Source organism: Chiloscyllium punctatum, chromosome 20 (genome assembly GCF_047496795.1).
Source record: "Chiloscyllium punctatum isolate Juve2018m chromosome 20, sChiPun1.3, whole genome shotgun sequence".
NCBI lineage: Eukaryota > Metazoa > Chordata > Chondrichthyes > Orectolobiformes > Hemiscylliidae > Chiloscyllium > Chiloscyllium punctatum.
Window position 1 is genome coordinate 18,298,782 of NC_092758.1, and position 27,571 is coordinate 18,326,352.

Here is a 27,571-nt window from a genome sequence, read left to right on the forward strand (position 1 = left end):
ATAAATACATACTGTAACACAACATTCCAAAACATTGGAAAACAATATTAGTGTAAAGTCAGCATCAAGGCCTTCTTTATTATACTTCCTATTCTTGTACAGGTTAAATTTCTTGGTTAACGGAGCAATTTGCTAAATGAAAGAAGGAAATTCATGGGTAAAGCTTGTCCGAACACATGGTACAATAAAATGGAAAGGACCATTAAAAATAATATACCATCCTGTCCTTATTCAACACCCAGAAACATCCACTTTCAGCAATCATAACTCTATGCCATTTCTCATCTTCATCTCTGAGCACCAAGGCACTTCCTGAAATTTTATAATTGCCTTAATCCTTACAGTTCCCAACTCATTCTAGCCTTTGAACTTACTTAGTCTAAATATTTAAATTACTTCTTCCTTCAAACAAAGGGTGATCATTCTTATCTGGCTAACCATTTTCATTTATGTAAAGATTTTATGTTAACACAGAAGGAGGATTGAAATGATCTTAATTGGAGTGTTAAAACACAAAGACTGGTCAAATGATTGAATATTGAGAAGGCTTTTAATAGCAGAGGAAATTTTAGGGTTTAAGGAGAGAGATTCAAATAGTAGAAGTGAAACAGTTGGAGCCTCCACAAACCATGGTTCAGAGCAAGATTCTTAAAGCTAGTAAAGTGTGAACACAAGACTGGAAGAAGTTTAAGTTCCTATATCATTTTCTAGCTTTACAATGTCCATTTTAGTTTAACATCGATATGCTATTAAGTAAAAGGCCACAAATCATCAGAACTTGGTTAATCATGGATTAATTGATTTATACAGTATTTAAATTACATTCAGAAAGGTTGGTACTGGATTTATACATTAGCACACTTACTTCAGGAGAGGTAGAGTCAAGTTATAATGCCTCATTACCCAAATGTACCCTACTGCTGTTAAAAATAAACCAGAAAGATAAATTGCTGCCATTTTACACTCTAAGAAAGGGTTTCTTGCTAAAATATTAACTATTTTATGACTTCTCAATAAACATTCTGGTAATGTTCTGTCAAGTGCAGAGTTCAAATTAAGTAACTGTCCAATAATCTAAACAATTTTTAGCAAGTCAACACTAAAGGTATAACTTGACAAATTCATTATAAAATGAATTTTACTGCCAATATCTGCTTACTTCATTATTCCTAAGTGAATATCACTTATTTTCTTGAAGCTCTATTACTACCGATACTGAGAAAATTAATTTCGGGTGCCTAAGAAGTTCTGAGGGAGTACGGCAATGGTGGAGATGCCAAGTCTTAGGTGGGATTTCAATTTCCAATTCTCTGTTTATAGACTTTGTCAAAAAGTAAATCTGTCAATAACGCAATCCACAGCAAGTGTAAACGTGTATTTGCAAATGCAATTATCGATATTCATTTGTTGGTGAAACACAGTCTTCACTGTATACCACTGCAAGTCCTCCGTCTGACAATTTAATTTTCTTCTCAATCATGAAGTTTTGCTTTGCCAACCAGAGTTAAATAAGACAGTTGCAAAGTTTCTACCCCAGTTTTAAAGGCATTGTATATATGCTCCACACACAAATTTTAATATGTACTTCAACTCCTCAAGCCTTAGATGCTTAACACAAAACAGTTGAGAATCACAAAGCTTTGTGCAACTACACTTCTAAACATGACAAAAGAAAGTCCTGTCCCACTCGCCCTTGATGAATTGCAACAGTATCTTTTCTGTTAAAAAAAAGATATTGGCACAAAGCAAACAAAATCAAGAGAGAAAAATCGATCATGAAACATCTAAAAGAGAGACGGGTAGATGATTAAATCTTTGATTTGTCTCTGTAAGCAACAAATTTGGCCACCATCCTATTTGAAGCATCTGAATCAGACAGCAGCACACCAGACTTGCAATGACTCTTATTAATTCAGCTTGGTCTTAAAATTATTTGCACTGAAACCTCAGCAGCAGCAGAATCACAGAATCCCTACAGTGTGGAAGCAGACCATTTGGCCCACCGAGACCACACCAACCCTCCAAACAGCATCCCACCCAGACCCATTCCCCTACCCTTTTCCTGTAACCCTGCATTTCCCATTCTAATCCAACTAGCCTGCACCTCCCTGGACACCGTGGGAAATTTAGCATGGGCAAAGCACCTAACCTGCACATCCTTGGACTTTGGGAGGAAACATGAAGAAACCAATACAGACACGGGGAGAACTACGAACTCCATACAGACTGTCGCTTGAGTGTGGAACTGAACCCATGTCCCTGCCATTGTGAGGCAGCAGTGTCAACCACTGAGCCACCATGCCACCAAAGAATAATTTACAATGGAATTTTCCTGTCCTTATAGACAGCAAATACATACTAGTCTGAAAACACCTGATCTCGTCTGATTTCGGAAGCTAAGCAGACTCAGGCCTGGTTAGTACTTGGGTGGGAGACCGCCTGGGAATGCCAGGCGCAGTAGGCTTTAAAACAGCTTTTTTATTCCTGATTAAGGGCTTTTGCCCGAAATGTTGATTTTACTGCTCCTTGGATGCTGCCTAAACTGCTGTGCTCTTCCAGCATCACTAATCCAGAATCTGGTTTCCAGCATCTGCAGTCATTGTTTTTACCTAGCAAATACCCTTCCCTACCAAAGGAAAAGTTTAGTAATTTTAAACAAAAGTACTGATACCTGAAATAGGTCCTTCACATACCTAATGCAAATCAGTGTTCAGCCTAATGGCAACCTTCTGTAAGTAAAATAAAATCCTTCAAGACCAAAGCCAGGCTTTACTTCCAGTTTTTACAGCCTCTAACGTATTAAGATTCCTTAACTTAGGAATGATACTATATACTTCTAAAATGTCACATCATGAATTGTAGCAGAATAAAATATGATTTTTATATGTAGTGCCTCATATTTCCATAAGCAGTTAACACTAAGTAAAATCAATTTACAGCATCTACAAATGCATGTAAATATGGAAATCAAGGAATTTCTGTGTGAGTTACCTTGCTCTTCCACCTTATTTATACCTTACCAAGGAGTTGGATATTCATATACATGCAAAGGCATGGTTTTGCTGTACTAACCCAAAAAATTTACCCAAGTCAGAAAACTTGAGACTTGTGCATTTTAACTTAAGTAATTTTTTTACAAAGGGTGGCAAGGATTCATGACAGAATATCTATTTTTACTTTTTCTGATCATCTCATTTCTCTTTAGTTTCACTTTATATATTTCACAATGAAATATTTAGAATTTAGCATTTTAACTATCGTTCCCAGTTTCAATTGGAGGTAGGGGCTGAGCATCAGATAAGGAATCACAAAGTTCAGCTTTCCCAAAATGCATGGGTTTTACCTTAACCTCACATATTATTTTCATCAATAGGTTTCTCGACCCACTAATACCTTCCCGCCCAAGTTACTCTCAGCTCCAAAGTGCTCTCTGCCTTTCTTTTTTTCCCCAGCCAAGTAATTCTAATCACAGAACTGACATACATCATTAGAAATTAGGGAAATTTCTTCCTGCTACTTCAGTGGAGGTGAATATTCTAGATTCTTTCAAATCCTCTCAAACTCAGTCTCTTCGATCAGAGTGGGAACTCCCATCCATGTCCTGTATGTTAATAAAGTTTGAAGTGCCTCGAACTACTGCTTGATCTCTTTCAGTTGGCTGCAGACTAACTTGTATCATGAAAGTTTCAGTGTTATCTTAGGAACCCTGTAATCCAAAACTAAAATGACTTTCTATAGACTTTTGCCTCTCTCAGGCTCATCCCCATATCAAGTAAATAATTTCTGTCTTGAACCCAGGTAGAAATTCCAATCAGCAGCCTTCTAAGCCTCCAGCAAATTTGCATCTTGGCATTAATTGAACTTTTTAAATGTACAAACGTATAAAATATGACATTCCTAATACCTCACTACTGGACAAGGTGCCTAGCCATCTGCCTGCAGTCACCACAGCTGCTCTACTGCCTACATTTGTGAACATTTGGTACCTTCCTCATAACAAGGCAACCTGCACCATGTCTTACAGAGCGAGTTCCAAACCACCATAAGCTTATGCATGTATTATTTGGATCACTTGATATATACATACTCAAGTCTCCTACACTGATGTTTATGTGTAGTCTGAAGATGACAAGCACATTCAATCAAAGTTTGCAGATAAAATTAACCTCAGAACAATCTCAATCTTCATAGAAGGAATGAGCAAATAAATGCCAAAGTGAAAGAATGTATACAAATAGATACCAATTAGACATTTAAACCTTAAAGGTACACAACCCTACCTTAGGAGAATAAACATTACGCAATACATTTCATGCCTTTTTTCAAAATAAACAATAGCTTTATCCAATTGAATTAATAAATGTCTTCTAACATCACTGATGAATGAGTTTCCCAAATCTTCCATAAAACCAATCATAAGACTCTTACTTCAGAGTCTCCAACCATATTTATTCAAAACTTCTTTCCAAGTTTTGTGCAGGCTTCCTAATTGCAGAACCTAACCTGAAATAGATTTCTAGCATTAATAAAGTGTACAATGAAATCAACACACAATTACAGAAAATGACACCAAACTTTAGTAACAAAGACACATTTGAAGCATCTCAGCTGTTTTCTACTCTAGATGTGATACAAGTTGCTCTTTTTTATTGAATTAGGTTTTGAATATTGTTTTCAGAATCAAAGATTCCAATTCTTATTAGAATTTCATTCATAAGATAGAGTATATACAATCTTCAAAATCTTGAAAAATCAGTCTAATCTTATTTGAACAAAAAGCAAGTCCATTTCAAAAGGGCATCAACACACAAGATTTCAAAAGAATAAAACAAACTACATTTTAAAAAAATGATTGTTGACAGAACTGTAAATAAAATAAAATGGCAGAAATATCGGAATGAATGCTAGAATGCCATACAGGGATCCCTTGATGTTGCATTCAGCAATTCAAAAGATCTTCTGCAATATTCGAAGATATTGCTCCTTATCCGAGGCACAGAATAATACAGCATTGATGTTCACCTATTCTATGAAAAAAAATGACTTCCAGAAAACCTTTGATTAATTCACCCTTAACAGTTGTTACATTAGCTTAGGGCAATGGCTCTCATCCAATGGGTGTCCCCATACCTCAGTTGCTGAAAGAATGCATGCAGGTGCAGCGGTCTGTGAAGCTGACAAAAGGTATGCGTTGGGCTTCATCGCAAGAGGATCAGTACAGGAGCAGGGATGTCTTTCTACAATTGTACAGACCGCTTGGAGACCACACCTGAGGAAATGCATGCAGTTTTGGTCTCTTAGAAAGTGAGGGTTGCAGATACTGGTGATCACAATCTAAAAACGTGGCTGTGGAACAGCACAGCCAGTCAGGCAGCATCTGAGGAGCAGGAGAGTCAACATTTTGAGCATAAGCTCTTCATCAGCAATGTTCAACGTTTCAAGCATAAGCTCTGATTGACACTCTTGCTCCTCGGATGCTGCCTGACTGGCTGTGCAGTTTTGGACTACTTAGCAGAGTCTACTGTGGGAATGCAATGAAGGTTGACCAGACTGATTCCAGGGATGGCAGGACTGAAGTCTGAGATTGGTAAAGACTATATTCACTGGAGTTCAGAAGAATAATGGGGCAAGGGTGGAACCGCAAATTCCAGCAGGACTTTGGTTCTTACCCCTCTCGTCTTGAACCTGCACCTTCTGGTTTTGGATTATCCTGCTTTGGTGGAGGGGGGGCAGGAGGGCCTGTTTTGGCCGTTTGCCTTGTCTGTGCCCCTCATGATTTTGTAGACCTCTGCGAGGGCGGTCTCCTGTGCTTGGGCAGCGGGTCTGCAGGTTTGCTTGGGCCTTCCATTCTCAGTTGTCAGCATGCACAAGTTGGGCCAAAGAGCCAGTCTCCACATTGCATGGCTCCATGGTTAGACAAGGTAACCACAGGAAGAATGTTCCTGATGGCCAAGAAGTCAGAACCAGGGATCACAATCTAAAAAATACAGGGTAGGCCATTTAGGACCGAGATGAGGAGACATTTCTTCACCTAGATAGTGGTGAGCCTGTGGAGTTCTCTGCCATATAGAACAGTTGAGGCCAAAACATCAAATGATTTCAAGGAGGAAACTGATTGAGTTATTGGGACTAAAGGGATTAAAGGGTATATGGGAGGAGAAGGGTGAGAACCAAGTACTAAGCAGGATGATCATATTGAATAGCTATGCAGGCACAAAGTACTGAACGCATACTCTTGTTTTCTGTTTCTATACATTACGAAGTGTTTTTCCTTACAGCAAGGAAACCACATATTGTCAAAGATTTTAATCTTGCACTCAGGACAATTTGTAATACCATGAATAAAAGGAAAATCAAATGTGTCTATTTTTCAATGTTCAAGCTCTGGACAACTATTCAAAAAAGAAGAGCAAACTGTTTCTGACCGCATTTTTTTTTAAAGTAGAAATGTCACTTTGTGCCCAACAGTTGCAGAAAGTAACCAGTGAAAAAGTCAATATTCCAAGTTTTTGCATAAATCAGAGCTCAAAAAAGGTAAGATTTGATCTATGCCAAGCATGTTCTGTCTAGAATTGTAGACAGTAGCCTTCACAAGGCCTTGCAACAGTCACATTGCTTAACTTGTGTATCATGTGACCAAAATTGTGGTGAAAGCATCAAACCCTTATTAATATGGCGTACTTATCAAATATTTATGAAATACAGGTTCCTCCTCACCACAAAATAAACAAGGAAATGGAGTTTATCAGCAACATTTAATCAAACTAGCCATGCCAAATCAGGAGTTCAGCCAAGTATAATGAGCCTTCCATTAGAGATATGGTACAGTACTGATGTGCTCCTTGTGAAAAATTTCTCAAATCGCAGATTTCTCTTTTCTGTAGGCCAATGATAAAGGAGTTTAGCTTTCTGCCATATTTCCAAAATTTTCATTGAAAAGAATTATTAAAAAGAAAAATGTAAATTAAATAATCTATTTCTTTATTCAAATGCACTTCAGCATAACTTCATCAAAAATGACAATCATTTTCTTCAAATCTTAAAATCTAACTATCATATCCTGAAAGAGTTCATTAAACACTTATCCACACAGAGATCAAGTAACTTTGCAAAACATAAAACTTTCCCACTTGAATCATTCAAGGGCATTCCAAGTTTAAAAAGGCTAACTGAAGGCTCAGGAAGAATTCAGAGTCTCTACCAATGTCAGTCAGACCATACAGGAATCAGCACAGTTCAGGCAATACCAATGATTTGAAAAACTGTATTCACAGGACTTTCCATTTTCTACATAAACAAGATAATTCTTGTAAAATGTTTGGTCAGTTTTGGTTGAGAGAGGAGGTAGCCAACTGGCTTCTGTGGTTATTGCTTTGATGTCACAACAGCATTTATTTTTGCAGGAAAAAAGTTGACTCCAGCACACTCAATCACACACACCACTTGAATTCACACTGTCAATAAAAAGGAGCTGCAAGAATCTTAATTTCCTTAAAGATCATCAGAAGGCAAACTGAAAAAACACGAATTGTTTCTGCCACAAAGACAGCAAATAGATTATACAGTTTGGACACAAAGGAGATATGAAGACTTAAGGATGAAAAAACAGACATGCAAACTTTTTAAATCTGGACAACTAAAAAAATTTTAATAGAGACTAGGAGAAAGAAATGTCAACCTCAAGTAAACTGGGAAAAAGCTGGTGTTCAATTTTTTAAAATCGCAAGAACCCACACTTGAATAATTGTTTCACAAAAATGAGAGTCATTGGAAAAAAAGAACACAGTCAGCAAAATGAGTACTAAGAAACAAAAGCATATCATGACATAACCAAAGGAGGTCTATATAGCTATTATCTTGGCTCAGTTGTTGACACACTCACCAAATCAAAGACAGCGCAGTATGAAGGCCACTCCTATCATAGGACTCATAATTTAGGCCACATCTGTCAAACACACTTATCAAGGTACAGTTTCATCTAGATTTAAGGGTGCCAAATGAACACATATCTTGCAATACACTAACAGTTTGAGATAAATGCACCTATCCTCCTCCTTAGGCAATCACTCAGGATCAAGATGATTTGCTTCCACTCTACTGTGAAAGGTTGGTAACTCGAGGCTGATGACTCGAATGAATGATCTGCTCTGCTATAATAATTAAGCAATATATTAGGCAATTATTGCTTAAGGGTTGGATAGATGGGGTGGTTGAAGGTTTGTGCATCCTCATGAATGTCTTGACTTTACCTCTACACATTTGTGTTGAAGTTTCTTTTGTGCATCTGGTGACTTCCAAAATGAACCTTCTCTATTTTGATTGGTCACAAGCTGGGGATGTACACAAGTTGATAGGAATGTCTAACCTCTTCAGAATGCTGAGAAAATATCTTAAAGCTTTTCTGTTGTCTTACTAGCTTCTCCAGCTGCTGAGTTCAGTGAAGAGCAGTTCCTTTAGAAATCTGAAGTCAGGCATAAACATGACATCCTCCCTAACAGAACTTGTGAGTGATGAGCACTTTGCGCTGGGCAAGCTTACTTGAGAGCTGCTGGGTTACCATCAGATTTGGAGGATCTGACAAATATATCACTGGGGTAATTCTCCAGTGCTTTGAGATGCCTGTTTGTAGACTGTCCAAATCTCAATTTGGATGCATAGGTGTCACAGCTGCCCAGTGATTAAGCGTGCATTAGAGATTGTTGTTCTCAAATACTCGCGCGCTTAGTTATTTCTAGTAGCTTGAAATAATTGCACCTTTTAAACTTAATGCAACAATGGTGATGCTGCAGCAAACATTCTCTTTCCTTGACTTTCCTTTATGCATTCCTATCGAACAGGAAAAGCAACTGAGAGAATGGTATTGATGACTATGGTGGTGGCAGCAGAGTCGGGGATGAGAATTTCAACAGAAAATTGGGATAGTTGTACTGTTTTAAAAGGAAGCACTTTACAATGATATTGACCACATAATGTTGGAAATTCAGCTAGAAGTTAAACAGTAATGCTGTGAAATTGGGAACATCTGTATTCTGTAAAGAAACTCAATAACTTTTCGTGATGACATTTTCAGTGAAAGGATGAGAAGAATGAATTCACAAACAGAACATCTGGAACTTATGAAACTGAACCTTTACTAGCTGCACAAAAGAAATGTTAAACTTGTCATACTGAAAACTTGCTTATCTTGTCTATCCCTAAATTCATTATCCCTTGATTCCTAAGCACACCTTCTTGTAAAACTGTAGCTAATATCTTGCATCTTTTCAAACAGAAAGCACAGTATTGAGCAGTACCTAATGCATAAGCATAAGTATTAACCAGGCCAAACAAGGTAAAAATATCATTCTAAAAACAATTACAATATAATTTCTGCTAATAGTCCCAGTTATTTCCCACTATCTGGCAACTGTAATTATGTCCTCAGTCATAAGGATGATTGAGAGTCTTAGCAAACAACCTAAGCCAGGAGTATAGTGTCATCCCTGTTTTTTTTAGATTAGATTAGATTAGATTACTTACAGTGTGGAAACAGGCCCTTCGGCCCAACAAGTCCACACCGCCCCACCGAAGCACAACCCACCCATACCCCTACATTTACCCCTTACCTAACACTACGGGCAATTTAGCATGGCCAATTCACCTGACCTGCACATCTTTGGACTGTGGGAGGAAACCAGAGAACCCGGAGGAAACCCACGCAGACACGGGGAGAACGTGCAAACTCCACACAGTCAGTCGCCTGAGGCGGGAATTGAACCCGGGTCTCTGGCGCTGTGACGCAGCAGTGCTAACCACTGTGCCACCCACAAGTATTAAATTGGAAAGGATACAGAAAAGATTGACAAGGATGCTACTGGGACTAGATGGTTTGAGTTATCAAGAGAGGCTGGATAGGCTGGGACCTTTTTCCCCTGACCTTATAGAGGTTTATAAAATCATGAGAGGCATAGATAAAGTGAATAGCAAAGGTCTTTTCCCTAGGGTAGGGGAGTTCAAAAGCAGAGGACATAGTTTTCTTGTGAGAGGGGAATGTATATGGAATGAGCTGCCAGAGCAAGTGGTAGAGGCAAGTACAGTTACAAGAGACTTTTGGACAGGTTTATGAATAGGAACAACCTACAGGGATATGGGCCAAACACTGGGAAATGGGACTAGTTTAGCTTGGGAAACCTGATCAGCATTGATGAGTTGGTCTTAAGGGTCTGCTTCTGTGTTATATGACTCGATGACTGTTCTGAGGAAAGATCACTGGACCCGAAATGTTAACTCTAAATTCTCTTCACAGATGCTGCCACATCTGCTGAGCTTTTCCAGCAATTTTGGTTTTTGTGGCTATAAGTACTACTATCACTCCTAGATCTATAATTTCTACAGATAAATATTACCTATTACACATTTATTACTTATATTTTTTCACCATGCACAAAAGACAAACTAGGTGATGAATAGAACTTGCCAATGTGCCAAAATTGACTTTTTAAATCCCAAGCATGCTGGATGCTGAACCAACTGTTATATTAATCAAAAGATTTGTTTTCTGGCTTTTGAAAACAGCTTGCCTTCAGATTTCCCCAATACCTTGCTCCACATTCCTCCAACTAAAAGGAGAGACAACAGTACAGTTTAGAGACCCACACTCAATTTTCAACCCTGCTTTAAAAATATCAATTTATGGGTATAAAAGGTAAGTAATTAATCAAAGAATCACTCTAGTGGTCCACTTTCTAAAAAGAAGCTGAATCCAATTTCCTCATTTGCAAAAAAAGAAAAAAATTAAGGGAGCAGTTGAAGTAACAACGATCAAGCTCCTTCTGCAACAACACTGTATTTCTCCTCTCCTTCACTCCCTCTACACCTCACCCCTTCCATTAAAGTCACAGTTTGAAATAACTGCAGTTAGGACCATTGCACTCTATTATGCACTGAAAAATATAATAATGTTTTGTTACAACCACCAACACCTCAAGCGATCCATAATAAATACCTGAAAGGAGCTAATGACTATACTTTTCCTTCATAGCTTTTTTCTCATTACCTCAAATGTGATGTAATTTTGATTTCTAGGTCTTCCATTCCTTTATTCTGGTCTATAGAAACAATAGCAGCGATGATAACAAAGTTAATGGAAAATATGTCATTTTTTGGTGTGTTTATCACTTTTCCCATAAAAAGGACAGAAAAGTTAATAATCAGACATTACAGATACCTGATTACCCGAAGAACCAGGCAATGAAGATGTTTTTTTAAACTGTTTGTTGCTGTCATCAGGAGTGCACTGCACAGAGGGAAGTTATAGAAACAACTAGTATAATTCTGATTCCAGGTTCCTATCTAGTAATAGCAATGGGGGGGGGGTTAGCAGCTGTGGCTCAGTTGGTAGCATGCTTACTCAAATAAACTCACTGACTGAAGCCCTGCTTTCAAAAATCGAGATTGACCTTTCAGTGCTGTCCTGAGAGAATGCTGCACTGGCAAAGATTTTAGGTGATCTGTTCCTGGGCAAAAAACAAAAGATTCACAACACAATTTCACAGAATACCAAAGTTCTCCTCAGCACTCTGACCAATATTTAGCAATACCAATCAGCATCACTGAAACAGATTATCTGGTTTTCATCAGTGTTTTTGTGTGATCTGGCTGTGCAAAACTATTGGTCACATTTCCTACATTACACCAATAATAACATTGCTTGTTGTGGATAAGCTGTACAGCACTTTGAAATGGCTTACAGTTGTGAAAGGCCTTACAATAATGTAAATATGTTTTGCACACTCTCCACAAACTAAGGCAAAAGCTTATTAACTTGTTCTTTCAGCTTCTTTCTGCATAGATACTGCCAGATTGCAATTTCCAATAATTTCTTTTTGTTACTACTTTCGCACAAACATTCTTGAATAAACCAGTTTTCATTTAGTAAAAATGTGGACCAAGAGTGACTTTGAGACACTGACAAGAAGGCATTAGTATCCAGATAAAAATTTTTATAAATCATGAAATCCTAAATCTACATGGAATTTACACATTTAATTTTGCCATAACAGGATTTAATTTTAAAAACAAATAAATTCAGGATGTGGTCCTACACCAAAAGGAATTACCTGAAGTTGAAATTATTGCTTGCACAAGGGTACGGAGAAGACTTGACTAGAACAATGTAGGATTGGGTAAAATAAAAAAAAAAGGCCTTGGCTGCACCCAGTACTCCTTCCAGAAAATAAAATCCTCTGGATAGCCAGTTGCAGAAGAATGTAAAGCAGCAACACAAGTTGTCATGAGTGGAGAAAGAACAATCTCCATCGAGAAAGTGAAATTTAGTCAAATTCAACTAAGTTTTACATGTTTCATGTTCACCTTAAAGAGTCTTAGTTTCAATTTTTTAAACTTTTTTCAATTTTGCGAACCCACCACCCCCACATTAGAATTTCATCCATTATCCTAAACTGTGCTTCAAGTTATTAACAGATAATTGCAAATAAATCTCAAGATGGAAAATTACTCATTTTCGCATCAGAGTTACAAATGAGATTATGAAATTTGAAGTATTATGCTGCCAACACATTTTTAGACTTTTCATAGAACTCAAAAGCCTTTTTTGTGAACAAAGACAGATTTGGGACTTGACAGTAGCAGAATTCACAGAAAGTTTGATGATTTTGTTTTATGATAGTATCATTAGATCAGTTTACGGAAAGGATTTTTTTTAATGCTGTGGATCTACATTTAAGATGCCCTCATTCTTTTAACAAAGTCTAACCACTGTAAGTAAACACAGTTTGTACTCCATCAGAATTTAACAGCTCTGGTATGGTATATTTGCAACTGAGAAGGCTATTTCTGGGGCTATTTTCTGTGGGAGAGATGAGATTTAATTTAGTATAGAGTAGCTTGGATAGGCCAATGAATAGCAGACATATATTTACAATGTATGCCCGAAACGTCGATGTTCCTGCTCCTTGGATGCTGCCTGACCTGCTGTGCTTTTCTAGCACCACTCTAATCTAGACTCTGGTTTCCAGCATCTGCAGTCCTTGTTTTTACCTATATATTTACAATGATTGACAGATGGAATACAGAGGAATGGAGAAGTTACTTTTAGTCCTCAAAAGATGGTACCTAAGTCACCTGAAGTCATTTGAAAGGGTGGGAGAGGCAGAAGTACTCTCCCAGTTGAGGTTTGACATGGACTCGTGCCCATGTAACCCAGAAGTGTAAATAGTGATAGCTGGAAGATGTTACTCTGCAGGTAGACATGGCAGCCAACTTAAGCACATCAGTCCCCACAAAAAAAAATCAGGAAAAATAATTAGATAATCTATGTTAGTCACGCTGATTACACGATGCATACTGATGATCAGGAGCTCACATTCCACTAATACCTGACCAAAAAAGTTAATAATTATTGTTGATAATTGAAGGTGTTGTTCCTGATTACTGTTCATCATTACTGGTCAACTAACTGTATAACGTATTCCATTTCTTTTCACATAAAGGTTTGAAAATTAAACAATCAACAAACGCATAATTTTGTTTGCTCATCCACCAACTTCAGCGAGATGTTGCACTTCGACGAGATACTCTGAAAGTTTGCTCGGAGTTTGAGAATGAAAACCCAAAGCAGAAGGTCGGTACATCATTTCAAATTAAACCTTTATGCCCAGTAAATTTTCTTGTTTCACGCTTTACAAGCAAACCCCCTAAAATCGCTAAAAGTGAAGGGCCCCTCGTTAACATTTACCCTAAACGCGAGCTCACTGATTTTGGATTCGTAAAAGCAACGGAGTGCTTCCAAAGAGTTAACACATCCCAAAAACAGTCTACCGAGGCAAACATTGATAGATTACGTTGATTTGCCTCATTTTAATTCCGGTGACAGATCCTAATCTTTGCGTGTGGCCTGACGAGCCTGGCTCATGAGGCAGCCTGAAGGCCTAAAAAGTGTAAAGTCCCCGCCCCCTTCAGAATATAAATTTTACCTCCATGCCAACAGGAAAAAAAAAGTGCCAGATAGATTCGAAGGAGCAGACTAATACTCACATAGGATCCAGGGCCCTTGATAACCAAGATCTGAAAGCGTCCAGATTCTCTATGATCATCTTCCTAAGGTGAACGGCCCCGGTCGCTGCTGCACCATCAGAATGTCAGAGCCCTTAGTGGAAATCCACCAGCGAACATGACAACAAACCAGAGCAAAACCCAGGCCGCACCGCACCGTGCGACCAAACACCGACCACTGTGTGATCGACAGAACTGTTTTCCAATCACCGACCAGCTCCCCGCGGCGCGGGCCAATCAGAAAGGTGAGGTGCGCGGGTTAAGGAGGCAGGAACGAGTTAGGTTGTACCCAACCGCCTCATGGGGGAGGGGGGGGGAAGGGGAGAGGAAAGGAGCAATCGATCAATCCCAATTTCGGTTTCCTTTCCCCGCTCTCGCACAGAGAAGTAGGGAAAAAAGTTAAAACGCGGGTTTTGATAGAATGGATATTATATGCGAGACGCACGGCACATTTACTTGAAGGCGAAAGAAAGGGAGGGGGGATTGGGAGAAGGAGAAATGAAAAAAAACGATGATGCCGCACTGCTCAATCAAACCTGAAAACGTCGTGCCGGCGCGTACTGTGTGATAGACAGCAGGACCGCCCAATCAGAACGGGGCGGACGGACGGCGCCGCCTGGCCATTGGACGACCGAACCGTAGAAGGCGGGACGACCGGACGCCTCTCGCGACCAACGGAACAAATAGACGTTTCGTGATGACGAGGAGGGAGAGAAAAAAAACAGCGGCAGGCTGAGATCTTTTCTTTTGATCTTGGCGATTAATGTATTTACTGAGAGGGACAAAAAATTATGACTGAATTACTGAACAAAACGCACGAGGCACGTCACCACGTGATCGGACGCCAGACAGGCCACGCCTTCCCCGACGTGTAGCTGTGAAATCTATTATCGCGAGAGCAGGCTCCCCTTTTTTTGCAGTAAAGCTGTCTCCTAGCAACGAGAGGAGGCGGCAATTGCACAGCAGTCACCTGTCAGCAAAATGAAGTGCTAGATAAATGCAGGATACAATGAAAAGGCGCTGCAGGCATATGGTTTTCCACAGCCTACTTTTCGTAAATATCATTCCTGAGATGGGGACATCGATGACATTTATTGCCCATCGCAACTTGTGCTGCGTGCTGGGCCACCTTCTTGAACAACCACAGCCCGTGGCAGGTTCTTTACAGCATTTTGATCATCTGCTCGCGTTGTGGAGTCATTTTTTTCAAGGCATGAAAAATATCAGCTAATTTTCTCGGCATTTCGATTATAATGGGTCCGCAGTTAGGTGCAAGAATCGGCCATTCAGGCTCTCGAGCCGTGTTTCGCGATACAAGGAGATCTGTGATACAAGGCTGATCTGTGTCCTCGCTCGATTGGCCCGCCTTTGGCACATGTCCCAGAATAGTTATTCTCAACAAAAAAGTTTAATTTACCTCAGATTTAAAATTAAAAACTGCCGTAGCATCATCTACCGTTTCTGAAAGTGAGTTGGAAACGTCGACCAGCTTTTGTGTGTTGAGTGCTTCCTGACATCTCTTGAATGGCCTACCCCAATTTTACAAGAATCTCCAACCATTGGAAATGGTTTATCTTTTTCTATTCTGTCTCTGCAATCAGATCACCCCTTACTTTAATAAATTCGAGAGAAAATATGCCTAATTTTATAATCTCCTTGTATAACTTAACTACAGGAATCCAGGTATCATTTTTGGAAACCTACAACCTCTAAGGAAATATATCCTTCCTAAGATGTGGTGCTCAGATATGCTCTAAGCAGTCTAAGTAATCAAGGGAATCTAATCAAATCTGGTGACAAAAAAGGCAGTCCAACAACAGCAGCTCAAATAGCTTTATTGACACATGTGATCAAACACATTGAGGCATTTCATCGGGGAAAGTAAAGAGGCAGAGTCAAAAATGTTGCAGGGAACAGACAAGTCTCCAAACAACCTATATTTCCAGCTTTTTGAGCCATAGCTGCTTCACAAATAACTGTCAGAGGAAAAAAGGAACAAAAGAAGAAACTAAAATTACATCATGTTACTTAGCAAATTTGCTTGCCTTAGATTCAAGGAGTCTTTTGTTGAAACAACTTAAAGTACAGCACAAATTTGATAAATAGATGAGCAACAGATAAAGGAATAATTCATTTTACAATTTGTATTCTGTGTTTTGAAATACGAAAATCATTTTTGTGTGCGGAATGAGCTTCCAAAGGAAGTGGTGGATGCAGATACAATTACAATTTTTTTTTAGATTAGATTAGATTACTTACAGTGTGGAAGTCCAACAAGTCCACATCGACCCACTGAAGCGCAACCCACCCATACCCTGACATTTACCCCTTACCTAACACTACAGGCAATTTAGCATGGCCAATTCACCTGACCTGCACATCTTTGGACTGTGGGAGGAAACAGGAGCACCCGGAGGAAACCCACGCAGACACTGGGAGAACGTGCAAACTCCACACAGTCAGTCGCCTGAGGCGGGAATTGAACCCGGGTCTCTGGCACTGTGAGGCAGCAGTGCTAACCACTGTGCCACCGTGCCGCCCACACTTTAAAAAGCATTTGGATAAATACATGAATGTATATGAAGGTATATGGGCAACGCACAGGTAGGTGGCACACGTTTAGTTTGGGATTATGGTTAACATTGACTGAATGGAGTCTAGATTAGAATGGTGCTGGAAAAGCACAGCAGTTCAGGCAGCATCCGAGGAGCAGTAAAATCAACGTTCCGGGCAAAAGCCCTTCATCAGGATCAAAGTGTCTGTTTCCATGCTGTATGACTCTATGACTTCATGTGGCAGAATCTGCTGATTATGTATTGAACTGATTAGTCATCTCAGAACCCATAGAACCAAAGTGGAAGCAAGCGATCTTCTATCCTGAGGAACTGCCTGACAAGTAATTTTTGGCAATCAGAAGAGACCAAATTTAATTGGCAATAAGGATCCATAAATAAAACAATTTGTATGTGTGTAGCATCACTCACACCCTTGGGCTGACCTGAAACATTTCACAATCATCGAACTTTTGTAACATTGGAAAGGTGGCCGGTAAGTCCCACACAACAAGTGTCCACAAACAACATGTTAATAACTGGATAATTTGTTGTTGTGATATCAACTAAGCACAGCCACCAGGGATAGCTCCCTTCTTAGAAACATTGCCATGACATGTTTTGTATCTACCTGCAAAGGCATACAGGACTTTGGTTCAACATCCTACCTGAAAGACAACACCACTGATTGTGCAGCACTTCCTTTGTATACACTGGAGAGTTAACTTGCATTATTAAATTTGAGGGTAGGACGTGAGCACTCAAACAAAAGTAATGAGAGAAACCATCAGAAAACTCCAAGGTAAAGGTAGATCTTTGAATTTATGGTGACCTGACGAAGGCATTCCACACTGGAAGAGAACTTCTAGAAATTCTTCTCCAGTGTGTTCAAAGAAATTAGTTGCGGTGGTTAAATTAATTCCATCATGACGAGAGTGAAGGAAAATCAGTATAATTCCAGCTACTTTCCTATTGCAAACTGTTTTAGGTAAATATATGTCATGGTACCATGACTTGTCATAATTTTGTTTGATGCTATGCATGTTTCTTATGGATTTTAATAACCTCAAAATCAAAGTCGTGATGAGATTTAGAACCGAGAAAAACCCTTAGAAGATTATAATCTACAAAAAGTGCGAGGAGCTTGTTCATGAACTCCTGTTTGTTGATGGTTATATTCGAAATCAATAATTTCACAGTTGTCTTTTATGATAACGTTTTATTTCCAGGCTTTAAAAATTGAATTCAATTTCTCAAAGAACAATTGTGAATTTTGAATTTTTGCTCTCTGAATCGTTCAGAGAATCATTCAGGGCTAGGATTCTGAATTACACATGTAGTATCATAGCCACTTACGCTAATGCATATCAATCAAATGTTTCCAGTTTTTGGCTGTCTGTTCAACCCAAACATCTACTCCACCTATTGATCATATTGTATGCAAAACAATACCTAGGTACAGTGAAAAGTTTTGTGTGCAGCACAGGCACATCATACCATACAAACATCATAGGGTAGTTGAACAGAGCGAGGAGTTCAAAGTTATGGCTGCAAAGAAGGTGCACAAAAAGCAAGATCAATGTTAGATTTTAAATTTGAGAGGTCCATTCAGAAGTGCAATAGCGGGGAAAGAAGCTATTTTTCAACCAGTTGATACACGTATTTAAGAGGTTGGAAGAGATTATAAACAGAGTGGGAAGGGCTTTTCATGCTGTTGACTGCCTTTCCAAGGCAATGAGAAGTGTAGATGGAGTCAATGGGTAGAAGGTTGGCTTGCGTAATGGACTGGGCTTTGTTCACAACTCTCTGTAGTTTCTTACAGACCTGGGCAGAGCAGTTGCTGTACCAAGCGGTGATACATAGAATGCTTTCTATGGTGTATCTATTAAAGTTGGTGAGAGTCCTTATGGACGTGCTAAATTTCCTTCAGGTCCTGAGGAAGAAGAGGCATTGTTGGGCCTTCTTGACCATCACATCAACACTGGTGATCTGGGACAGATTTTCAGTGGTCGTCACTCCCAGGAACGATGCTTTCAACTATATCTACCTCAGCTTCATTGATATGGATGAAGCATGCCCTCCTTGCTTCCTGAAGTCAATGATCAGCTATTTAGTTTGATATATCAGATATTGAGGAAGAGATTGTTATGTTTTCCCCTCGCCATCAAGCACTCTATCTCTTACCTGCATTCTTTCCCGTCGTTGATATCTGGCCTACAACAGTCAGCGAACTTTTAGACGAAATTTGGCCACACAGTCATGAGTGTACAGGGAGTACAGTGAGGGCCTGAGTACACAGCCTTGCAGAGTGCCAGTATTGAGAATTGACATGGAAGACGTACTGTTGCCTATGCTCACTGATTGTAGTTTGTGGATCAGGAAGTCAAGTATCCAATTGCAGAGGGAGGAACAGATACTTAGGAGCCAGAGTTTGGAGATGAGTTTGTTTGGGATTGTAGTGTTGGAGGAGCCATTGTTAATAAGTAGAAGCACAACATAGGTAGGCTTATTATCCAGATGTTCCAGGGATGAGTGTAGTGATGCCATGGACCTGTTGCGCCAGTAGGCAAATTGCAAGGGATCGAGGCAGGTTTGGAGACTCGAATTGATATGAGCCATGACTGACCTCTTGAAGCACTTCATAATTATAGAGTCCAGAGCCTCTGGGTGGTAGTCTTTCTAGCACGTTGCATGTGTTTTCTTTGGTACTGAGTTGATGGTAGTCTTCTTGAAGCAGGTGGGGCCTTCAGATTGTAGCAAGCAGAGGTTAAAAATGTCAGCGAATACTCTCACCAGCTGGTCTGCGCAGGATCTGAGTGCACTGCATCTGGGTCAGTCACTTTCCGTAGGTTCACTCTCAAAAAGCCAATCTAGTGTCTGCAATGGTGACTGAGGAAGCAGGTGCATCCCAGCCTGTTGGGACAGATGACACCATTTTGCTGACCTTCTGCTCAAACTGAGCATAAAATGCATTGAGCGCATCAGGGAGGGATGTATTTTTGTCTGTTTGGTTTCATTTTGTAGTCCTTTATGTTGTGTAGGCCTTTCCAGAGATGGCAGGTGTCTGTGTGGTTAGTTTGTGTGTCTAGCCTAGTCCAGTATTGCCTCTTGGCACCTCTAAGAGCGTTACAGAGGTCATATCTGGATCTATTATAAAGGTCAGGGTTGTCTGACTTGTAACGCTGCACACCTGGTCTTTGGTAGGCAATGGATTTCCTGGTTCATCCATGGTTTCCAGTTGGGGAACATATAAATTGGTTTGTTTGGCATGCAGTTCTCAACATGCTCCGTAATGAGATCCTTGTTGGTGATGGCATATTCATCTAGGTTAGTTCAATTCTTGAATACAGACCAATCCATCGATTCCAAGCAGTCCCGCACAAGCTTTCCTGCTGCCTCAGACTACCATTACTTTCTGTACTGGGTCTTCACATTTTAACGTCTGCTTGTAAGCTGGGAGGAGGAGCATTGCATTGTGATCTGATTTTCCAATGTGCGGACGAGGTATAGAGCAGTGGGCACCTTTGATAGTTGTATAGCAATGGTCAAGGATTGCTGGGACAGGTGACATATTGATGGTATTTTGGTAGCACCTCTTGAGATTGGCCTGGTTGAAGTCACTGGCTACGATGAATAAGGCCTTGGGGTATTCCATCTCAAAGTGCATTTGTGGCAGTGTAAATTTCATCAACAGCAGTCTTCACTTTTGCATGGGGTAGTATATAGACTGCTGTCAGGATGGGGAGAAGTGAAGTTGCATGGTAGTTCGTAGAGACAGCATTTCACTGTGAGATGTTCTCGGTCCGTGGCGCAGTAGCCCACCCGAGTCGCCATGTCTGAGCGCCAGGAGGTGTTGATTAGGAGGCAGTCTCCACTACCCCTTGCCGTTCCTCAGGACGCTTTGCATTCCATGCAATGTATAAAGAAACCTTCAGGTTGTAATGCACAGTCAGGTGTAGCAGGAGCGAGCCAGGTCTCTGTAAAACACAGCACACAGTCTTTCAATTCCCTCTGGAAGGAAAATCTAGCTTTAAGGTCATCTGGTTTGTTTTCAATGGCTTGGATGTTTGCCAGGAATATGCTGGGGAGGGGTGGACTTGAAATTGCGTTATTTCAATCTCTCCTGCAGGCCAGCACATCTCCCACATTTCCTGGTAAGGTCTCTGCTTCTGGTCGATTCAGAATGTCAGAGATGGAAGTCTGCTGCTCTGGAAGGTATGTGAGTGCTCTCAATGTGTTCATGAGTATGGGTTGTGGCCACGGCACTCCGGGGATGTCTTGTCGTCAGTTCTTTTAGGCCTCTACATTTGTCACAGATCAACTTTGAAGCTATGGCCCCCATGCTATGCTGTTGAACAAGTTCAAAGTTGGCTTGTGGATTTACTTTTTACATATTAGTTGGTACCTTGTATATCCCAGATTCTTTTAGAAGACTGAAGAAAGCAAAATTGCTTTCCCCTTTTCCCAGTGACTCAATCCTCAAATTATTAGAAGCGTCTAAATCTACAAAAACACATCAACTAAAACCATGTGTGTCAGCCTCAACAACCATAAGTTTAAAAAACTTTTTTTTTGTGCAATACTTAAAATCTCCAAGGTGGATTTCATCACTGCACAAAACCAAGCAGTGACAAAGGTTTTGTTCCTATAACTGAAGTAAACCCTGTATTGTGTAGTTTGATTTTCAAAAGGTATTTGCTTTCAACTTCCAATTAAGGGTCACTGACTATTCCTCTCTCCACAGATGATCCAAATGTCCTTGGTATTTGCAGTATTTACCATTTTTATATTAGGCACTTGAAGTTCCAAACAGAAGACAACAAATTAAGTTCAAACATTCAGGGTCCATTTTGGAAATACCCTCATATTGAAAGATAGACAAAAATTGGTGCAGATTAGAAGAATAATGGGATCAAAGATGTCATTGGGGGTAGGGGGGCAGTGCTCCTTGACTCTGTGTTCAGACTACTCCTGCTTCTATGTTCAAGGTTTGGATTCAGAACCTCAAGGAAATTTATCAAAATTCTGGATATAGGTTGGTCGCTGACCTGGAGGGTTCATTTCCAGACGTTTCATCACCCTGCTAGGTAACATGTTCAGTGGGCCTCCCGGCGTAGCACTGTTGATAATTCCTGCTTTCTATTTATATATTTGGGTTTCTTTGGGTTGGTGATGTCATTTCCTGTCATGACATTATTTCCTGTGGTGATGTCATTTCCTGTTCTTTTTCTCAGTGGGTGGTAGATGGGGTCTAACTGGATGTGTTTGTTAATAGAGTTCCAGTTGGAATGCCATGCTTCTAGGAATTCCCGCGTGTGTCTCTGTTTGGCTTGTCCTAGAATGGATGTGTTGTCCTTCTTAGTGTCTTTGATGGTCTTCAGGAATTCTTGGGTGGAGTGGATGGAGTGCCGTGAATCTTCTACTAAGTGTTTTAGTCTTTGGTGTAGCTCCTTGGCCAATTTGTAAGTTGGTGTTCCAGGTGGTGAGACTATGGGTCTGAGGCGGGCTCCTGGTTTGTGAATTTTGGGTAATCTGTAGCAGCGTGGTGTGTTGGATCCATCTGGTTTCATTTTTTGGAAGTCGGCTTTATTTATTTCTCCAGATTTCTGAAGTGTTTTGAGTAGGACTATAATTCAGTTCTCTGACATAGAAGAGGATGAAATGATGGTCTCCTTTGATGTAACAGCTCTGTTTACATCAATCAACATTAACTTGGTCAAGGAAACACTGACTACACTATTAGAAGACTAAATGCACATACACCAAACCCCACTAACTTCATCAACAAGGACAGAATCATCAAGGTATTGGACCTCTATTACCACACATTTCACCTTCAACAACAAAACCTATAGACAAACCAACAGAACACCCATAGGATCTCCAATATTGGGGGTCTTAGCAGAGGCAGTAATGCAGAGAATTGAGCAAACAGCTCTGCCAACCATCCAACCCAAACTTTGGGTCCACTACATAGATGACAACGTTGTCATCACTAAACGAAACAAATTAGAGGAAACCTTCAAGACCATTCATAATATCCTTACTGGCATAAAATTCACTGAAGAGGAGGAAAACAACAACAAACTGCCATTCCTAGATGTCACAGTAGAGGGAACAGCCAATGGGAAACTTCAAACCAGCATCTACAGGAAAACAACACATACAGAAGCAATCATTCCAACATCTACAAACAAAACTGCATCAGAACATTATTTCAACAATCCAGCACACTGCAGCACAGAGGAACTACGCACAACAGAGGAAAACCACCTATACAGTGTATTCAAAAAGAATGGGTACCCAATGAACACAGTCCGCTGATTTCTCAGCAACAAACCCAAACAAACAGACAAAACACACCCAGAAACCCTAGCCACTCTCCCCTACATCAAAGACATCTCGGAAATGACTGCCAGACTACTTAGACCCCTTGGCATCATGGTAGACCACCAACACACTAAAACAGCAGCTAATGAATTTGAAAGACCCTACACAGACAACAAGCAAAACTAATGTCATTTACAAAATACCATGCAAGGACTGTAACAAAAACTACATTAGTCAAACAGGCAGAAAACTAGCCACCAGGATACATGAACACCAACTAGCCACAAAAAGACATGGCCCTCTCTCACTAGTATCCTTACATATGGATGAGGAAGGACACCACTTCGACTAGGACAACACATCCATCCGAGGACAAGCCAAACAAAGACACGCACGAGAATTCCTAGAAGCATGGCATTTCAATCGGAACTCTATCAATAAACACGTCGAGTTAGACCCCATCTACCACCCCCTGAGAAAAGGAACCAGAAGTGACTTTACCACAGGAAATAACATCACAGGAAATGACATCACCAACCCAAAGAAACACAAACATATAAATAGAAAGCAGGAATTTTCAGCAGTGCTTCGTCTGAGGCCCACTGAAGATGTTACCTAGCAGGGTGACGAAACGTCTGGAAATGAACCACACAGTTCAGTGAGCAAACCTATATCCAAAAGAGGCAGTAATGTAGAGACTCGAACAAACAGCTCTGCCAACCATCCAACCAAAACTTTGGGTTCGCTACGTGGATGACACCTTGGTCATCACTAAACGAAACAAATTAGAGGAAACCTTCAAGACCATCAATAATACCTCTATTGGCATAAAATTCACTAAAGAGGAGGAAAACAACAACAAACTGCTATTCCTAGATGTCGCAGTAGAGCGAACAGCCAATGGGAAACTTCAAACCAGCGTTTACAGGAAAACAACACATACGACCCAAACGTTGAACTACAGAAGCAATCATCCTAACATCCACAAGCGAAGCTGCATCAGAACATTATTCCAATGAGCCACCACTCACAGCAGCACAGAGGAACTACACAGAGCAGAGAAAGATCACCCATACAGTGTATTCAAAAAGAACGGGTACCCAATGAACACAGTCCGCAGATTTCTCAGCAACAAACCCAAACAAGCAGACAAAACTCATCCAGAAACCCTAGCCACTCTCCCCTACATCAAAGACATCTTGGAAATGACTGCCAGACTACTCAGACCCCTTGGCATCATGGTAGCCCACAAACCCACAACACACTAAAACAGCAGCTAATGAACTTGAAAGATCCTATACAGACAACATGCAAAACTAATATTATTTATAAAATACCGTGCAAGGACTGTAATAAGCACTACATTGGGCAAACAGGCAAAAAACTAGCCACCAGGATACATGAACATCAACTAGCCACAAAACGACATGACCCTCTCTCATTAGTATCCTTACATACAGACGAGGAAAGACACCGCTTCGACTGGGATAACACATCCATTCTAGGACAAGCCAAACAGGAACACGCAAGAGAATTCCTAGAAGCATGGCTTTCCAATCGGAACTCTATCAACAAACACATCGAGTTAGACCCTATCTACCACCCCCTGAGAAAAAGAACAAGAAATGACATCACCACAGGAAATGACATCACCAACCCTAAGAAACCCAAATAAATAGAAAACAGGAATTATCAAAAGAGCCTCGCCCACTGAACATGTTACCTCGTAGCATGACTAAATGGAAATGAACTTTCCAGCTCAGTGAGCAAACCTACATCCAGAACCTCAACCTAAGCTACAAATCTTCTCAAACCTCGCTAAGATTTATCAAAATTGATAATAATACAAATATTAAAATGGACAACGTTACAGAGGAAGGTAGTCTAGAATGAGTGGCAGCTGAGACTTAAGGCTGATAAATGTGTGAAGTCATACTTATAAATGGTTTCAATCAGGGATTCAGAACTTGGGCTCTACTTCTGCAGGAGGTTTCAAGGAGTTTGCCTTTTTTGATATTCATTCATGGGATGTGGACATCGCTGGTAAGACTAACAATAATTGCTTAGCCTTGATTGTCCCAAGGTTAGCCAGGAGTCAGCCACATTATTGTGGTTCTGGAGTTGGATGTAGGCTATTAGGCAAGCTTTCTACCAGATTTTTATTGAATTCAAATTTCACCATCTGCCATGATGGCATTTGAACCCATGTCATCCAAAACATAAACCTGGAGTTGTGGATTAGTTATCCAGTGACATTACCACTACATCACTGCCTCCCTCTGTGTTGGTAGAAATAGTACATTTTCTGCCCTGATTAAAATTAGAAGTCCACATTCTCAAATTAACATAGCTCAAAAGTTCTCATAATACTGGAACATGGAAGCCATCAGCAGCAATGCAATGCTTGAAAAGGCAAATCTTTACAAAGCAGCAAGTGGAGGTGAAGCATGAGGGAAGTTCCAGCAACACAGCTGAACACAGGAAGTTCATGACTTCTAGCTAAGATCCAGTTCAACTCTGATGTTGGGTGTGGGTGGTCATTTGTTTTGGCCAAAACAGAACTGGTCTGAATAATATTTAAATAGAGAAAAGCTAAGAATGGTAGGGGTATGAAGAGATTTTGGAACTTATGTAGACACATCACTAAAATGTAATTGTCCGTTACAAAAATTAATCACAGAAGTTAATGGAATTCGAGCCTTTATATCTCGAGAACTTGAATAGAAAACAAAGGAAGATTTGTTATAGCAACAAAATACTAAATTGGCCACACAATATACCTTTTGAAAGAAGATACTGGCCTTTGACGAATTATGGAGCATATTCACCAAGGCACCAAAGGTTGGATCATGATCAGAGAGTCTATTAACTAGTTGTATGTTCCTCAGAATAGACAAAGTTAAGGTTGAAGTGATCAAGGCTTTAGGATTTGAAAAAAAGAATCAAAAAGCTAATAGAAATATTTTGCTGGTGGGCAAGTCTCAGACAAGGTGGAAATCTCTGTGTCATTCAGGTGAAAAGGGTTGGGAATTATGAAATCCTCTCGCACAAAAAAAGTAATAATTTTAAATTTGAAATAAATAGCAATTATAATAGTAAAGGATATGAGGTAAAGGTAGGTGGGTGGAGCTTAGCGACAGACTAGCAGTGATCTCACTGAATTGCAGAATATGTAAAAAGGACTGAATGGCTTGCATCTGCTCCTGTGTACAAAGGAACGAAAATGGGTCAGATACATACTCCACCATTAACTAAGGATGAAGTTAAAGGTTTTTCTGCTTAGGCTGTCTCTTGAGACTGTTAGGAGGAAGAAACTTTCCTTCAGATTAAGGCAACAGAAAAAGCACGAGTGCATGACAGTTTGAATGAGGAGTTCCAATCTTTGAAGGAAGAAAATTGGTACAGTAACATATTACTGGGAAAATTTAAGAGTTGTTCCAGAAACATGCATTCCTTGCATGAGGGATAAGAGACATATGCTGGCATTACTGATGATGCTCCCATTCCTGTAAAGGATTTTTAAAAAGTGAAGAGGCTTAATTTGCATCTCAGGTGGACAGAACAAAACCTATGCTTATTTTGAAGAAGAGCAGCGGAATTATTTCTCAACCAAGATGAACAATAAATGCTGGATCTAGTGAATAATCTAGTGAAACCCACATCCCATGAATAAATAAAATTAGCCTTCATGTCCAGGGCAATATTTTTTCCCTCAATCAATATCACAAAAGCAGATTTTCTGCCAAGAATCACCTTGGTTGTGGACTTTGCATGGCACAAGTTGGATGCCAATGTTTTACATGATTATGTTGACGACAGTTCAGAAGAACTTAGTTAACTGCAAAGCACTTTAAGAAGTCAGGTAGTTTTGAATAGTAAATCTAAGTTTATTTTTAAATTCTCAGTTTTTTTTTACCCATCCGAGGTTGCCCTAAGCTGGCGAATGTGGACTTGCTTGACAGAGTGGTTTTGCAGGGCAGTAAACATTCAACCACAATGCTGTATGAGTGGAATCATGCAGCGTCCAATTCAAGTAAGGACAGTAGGTTTCCATAGCTAAAGGGCATTACTGAACCAATTGAGTGTGTAAGACAACCTGGCAGCTTTATGATCACTGTGATTTTGAATCTGAACTGTTATGGTAGAAATTGAACTCCTGTTCTCTCCATGGTTAGCCTAACATCTGGATTACTGGATTAGTGGTGCTGGAAGAGCACAGCAGTTCAGGCAGCATCCAACGAGCAGTGAAATCGACGTTTCAGGCAAAAGCCCTTCATCAGGAATAAAGGCAGTGAGCCTGAAGCATGGAGAGATAAGCTAGAGGAGGATGGGGGTGGGGAGAGAGTAGCATAGAGTACAATGGGTGAGTGGGGGAGGAGATGAAGGTGATAGGTCAAGGAGGAGAGGGTGGAGTGGATAGGTGGAAAACAAGATAGGCAGGTCGGACAAGTCCGGACAAGTCAAGGAGACAGTGACTGAGCTGGAAGTTTGAAACTAGGGTGAGGTGGGGATGCGGAAATGAGGAAGCTGTTGAAGTCCACATTGATGCCCTGGGGTTGAAGTGTTCCGAGGCGGAAGATGGGGCGTTCTTCCTCCAGGCGTCTGGTGGTGAGGGAGCGGCGGTGAAGGAGGCCCAG

General features: G+C 40.2%; 1 protein-coding gene and 1 pseudogene across 3 annotated transcripts in view; one reads left to right on the forward strand and one right to left on the reverse strand.

Annotated features, from left to right (window-relative positions):
* Positions 1 to 14,582, reverse strand: part of rbm27 (RNA binding motif protein 27) — a 142,455-nt gene extending 127,873 nt beyond the window's left edge. For all 3 annotated transcript variants that reach the window (XM_072590434.1, XM_072590435.1, XM_072590433.1), the window contains exon 1: positions 14,035 to 14,582. In XM_072590434.1, the coding sequence (XP_072446535.1) occupies positions 14,035 to 14,093 (59 nt within the window). In that variant the 5' untranslated portion in view covers positions 14,094 to 14,582. The remainder of the gene's footprint in view (positions 1 to 14,034) is intronic.
* Positions 2,348 to 2,464, forward strand: LOC140492327 (5S ribosomal RNA; annotated as a pseudogene).
* Positions 14,583 to 27,571: the final 12,989 nt, after the last annotated feature.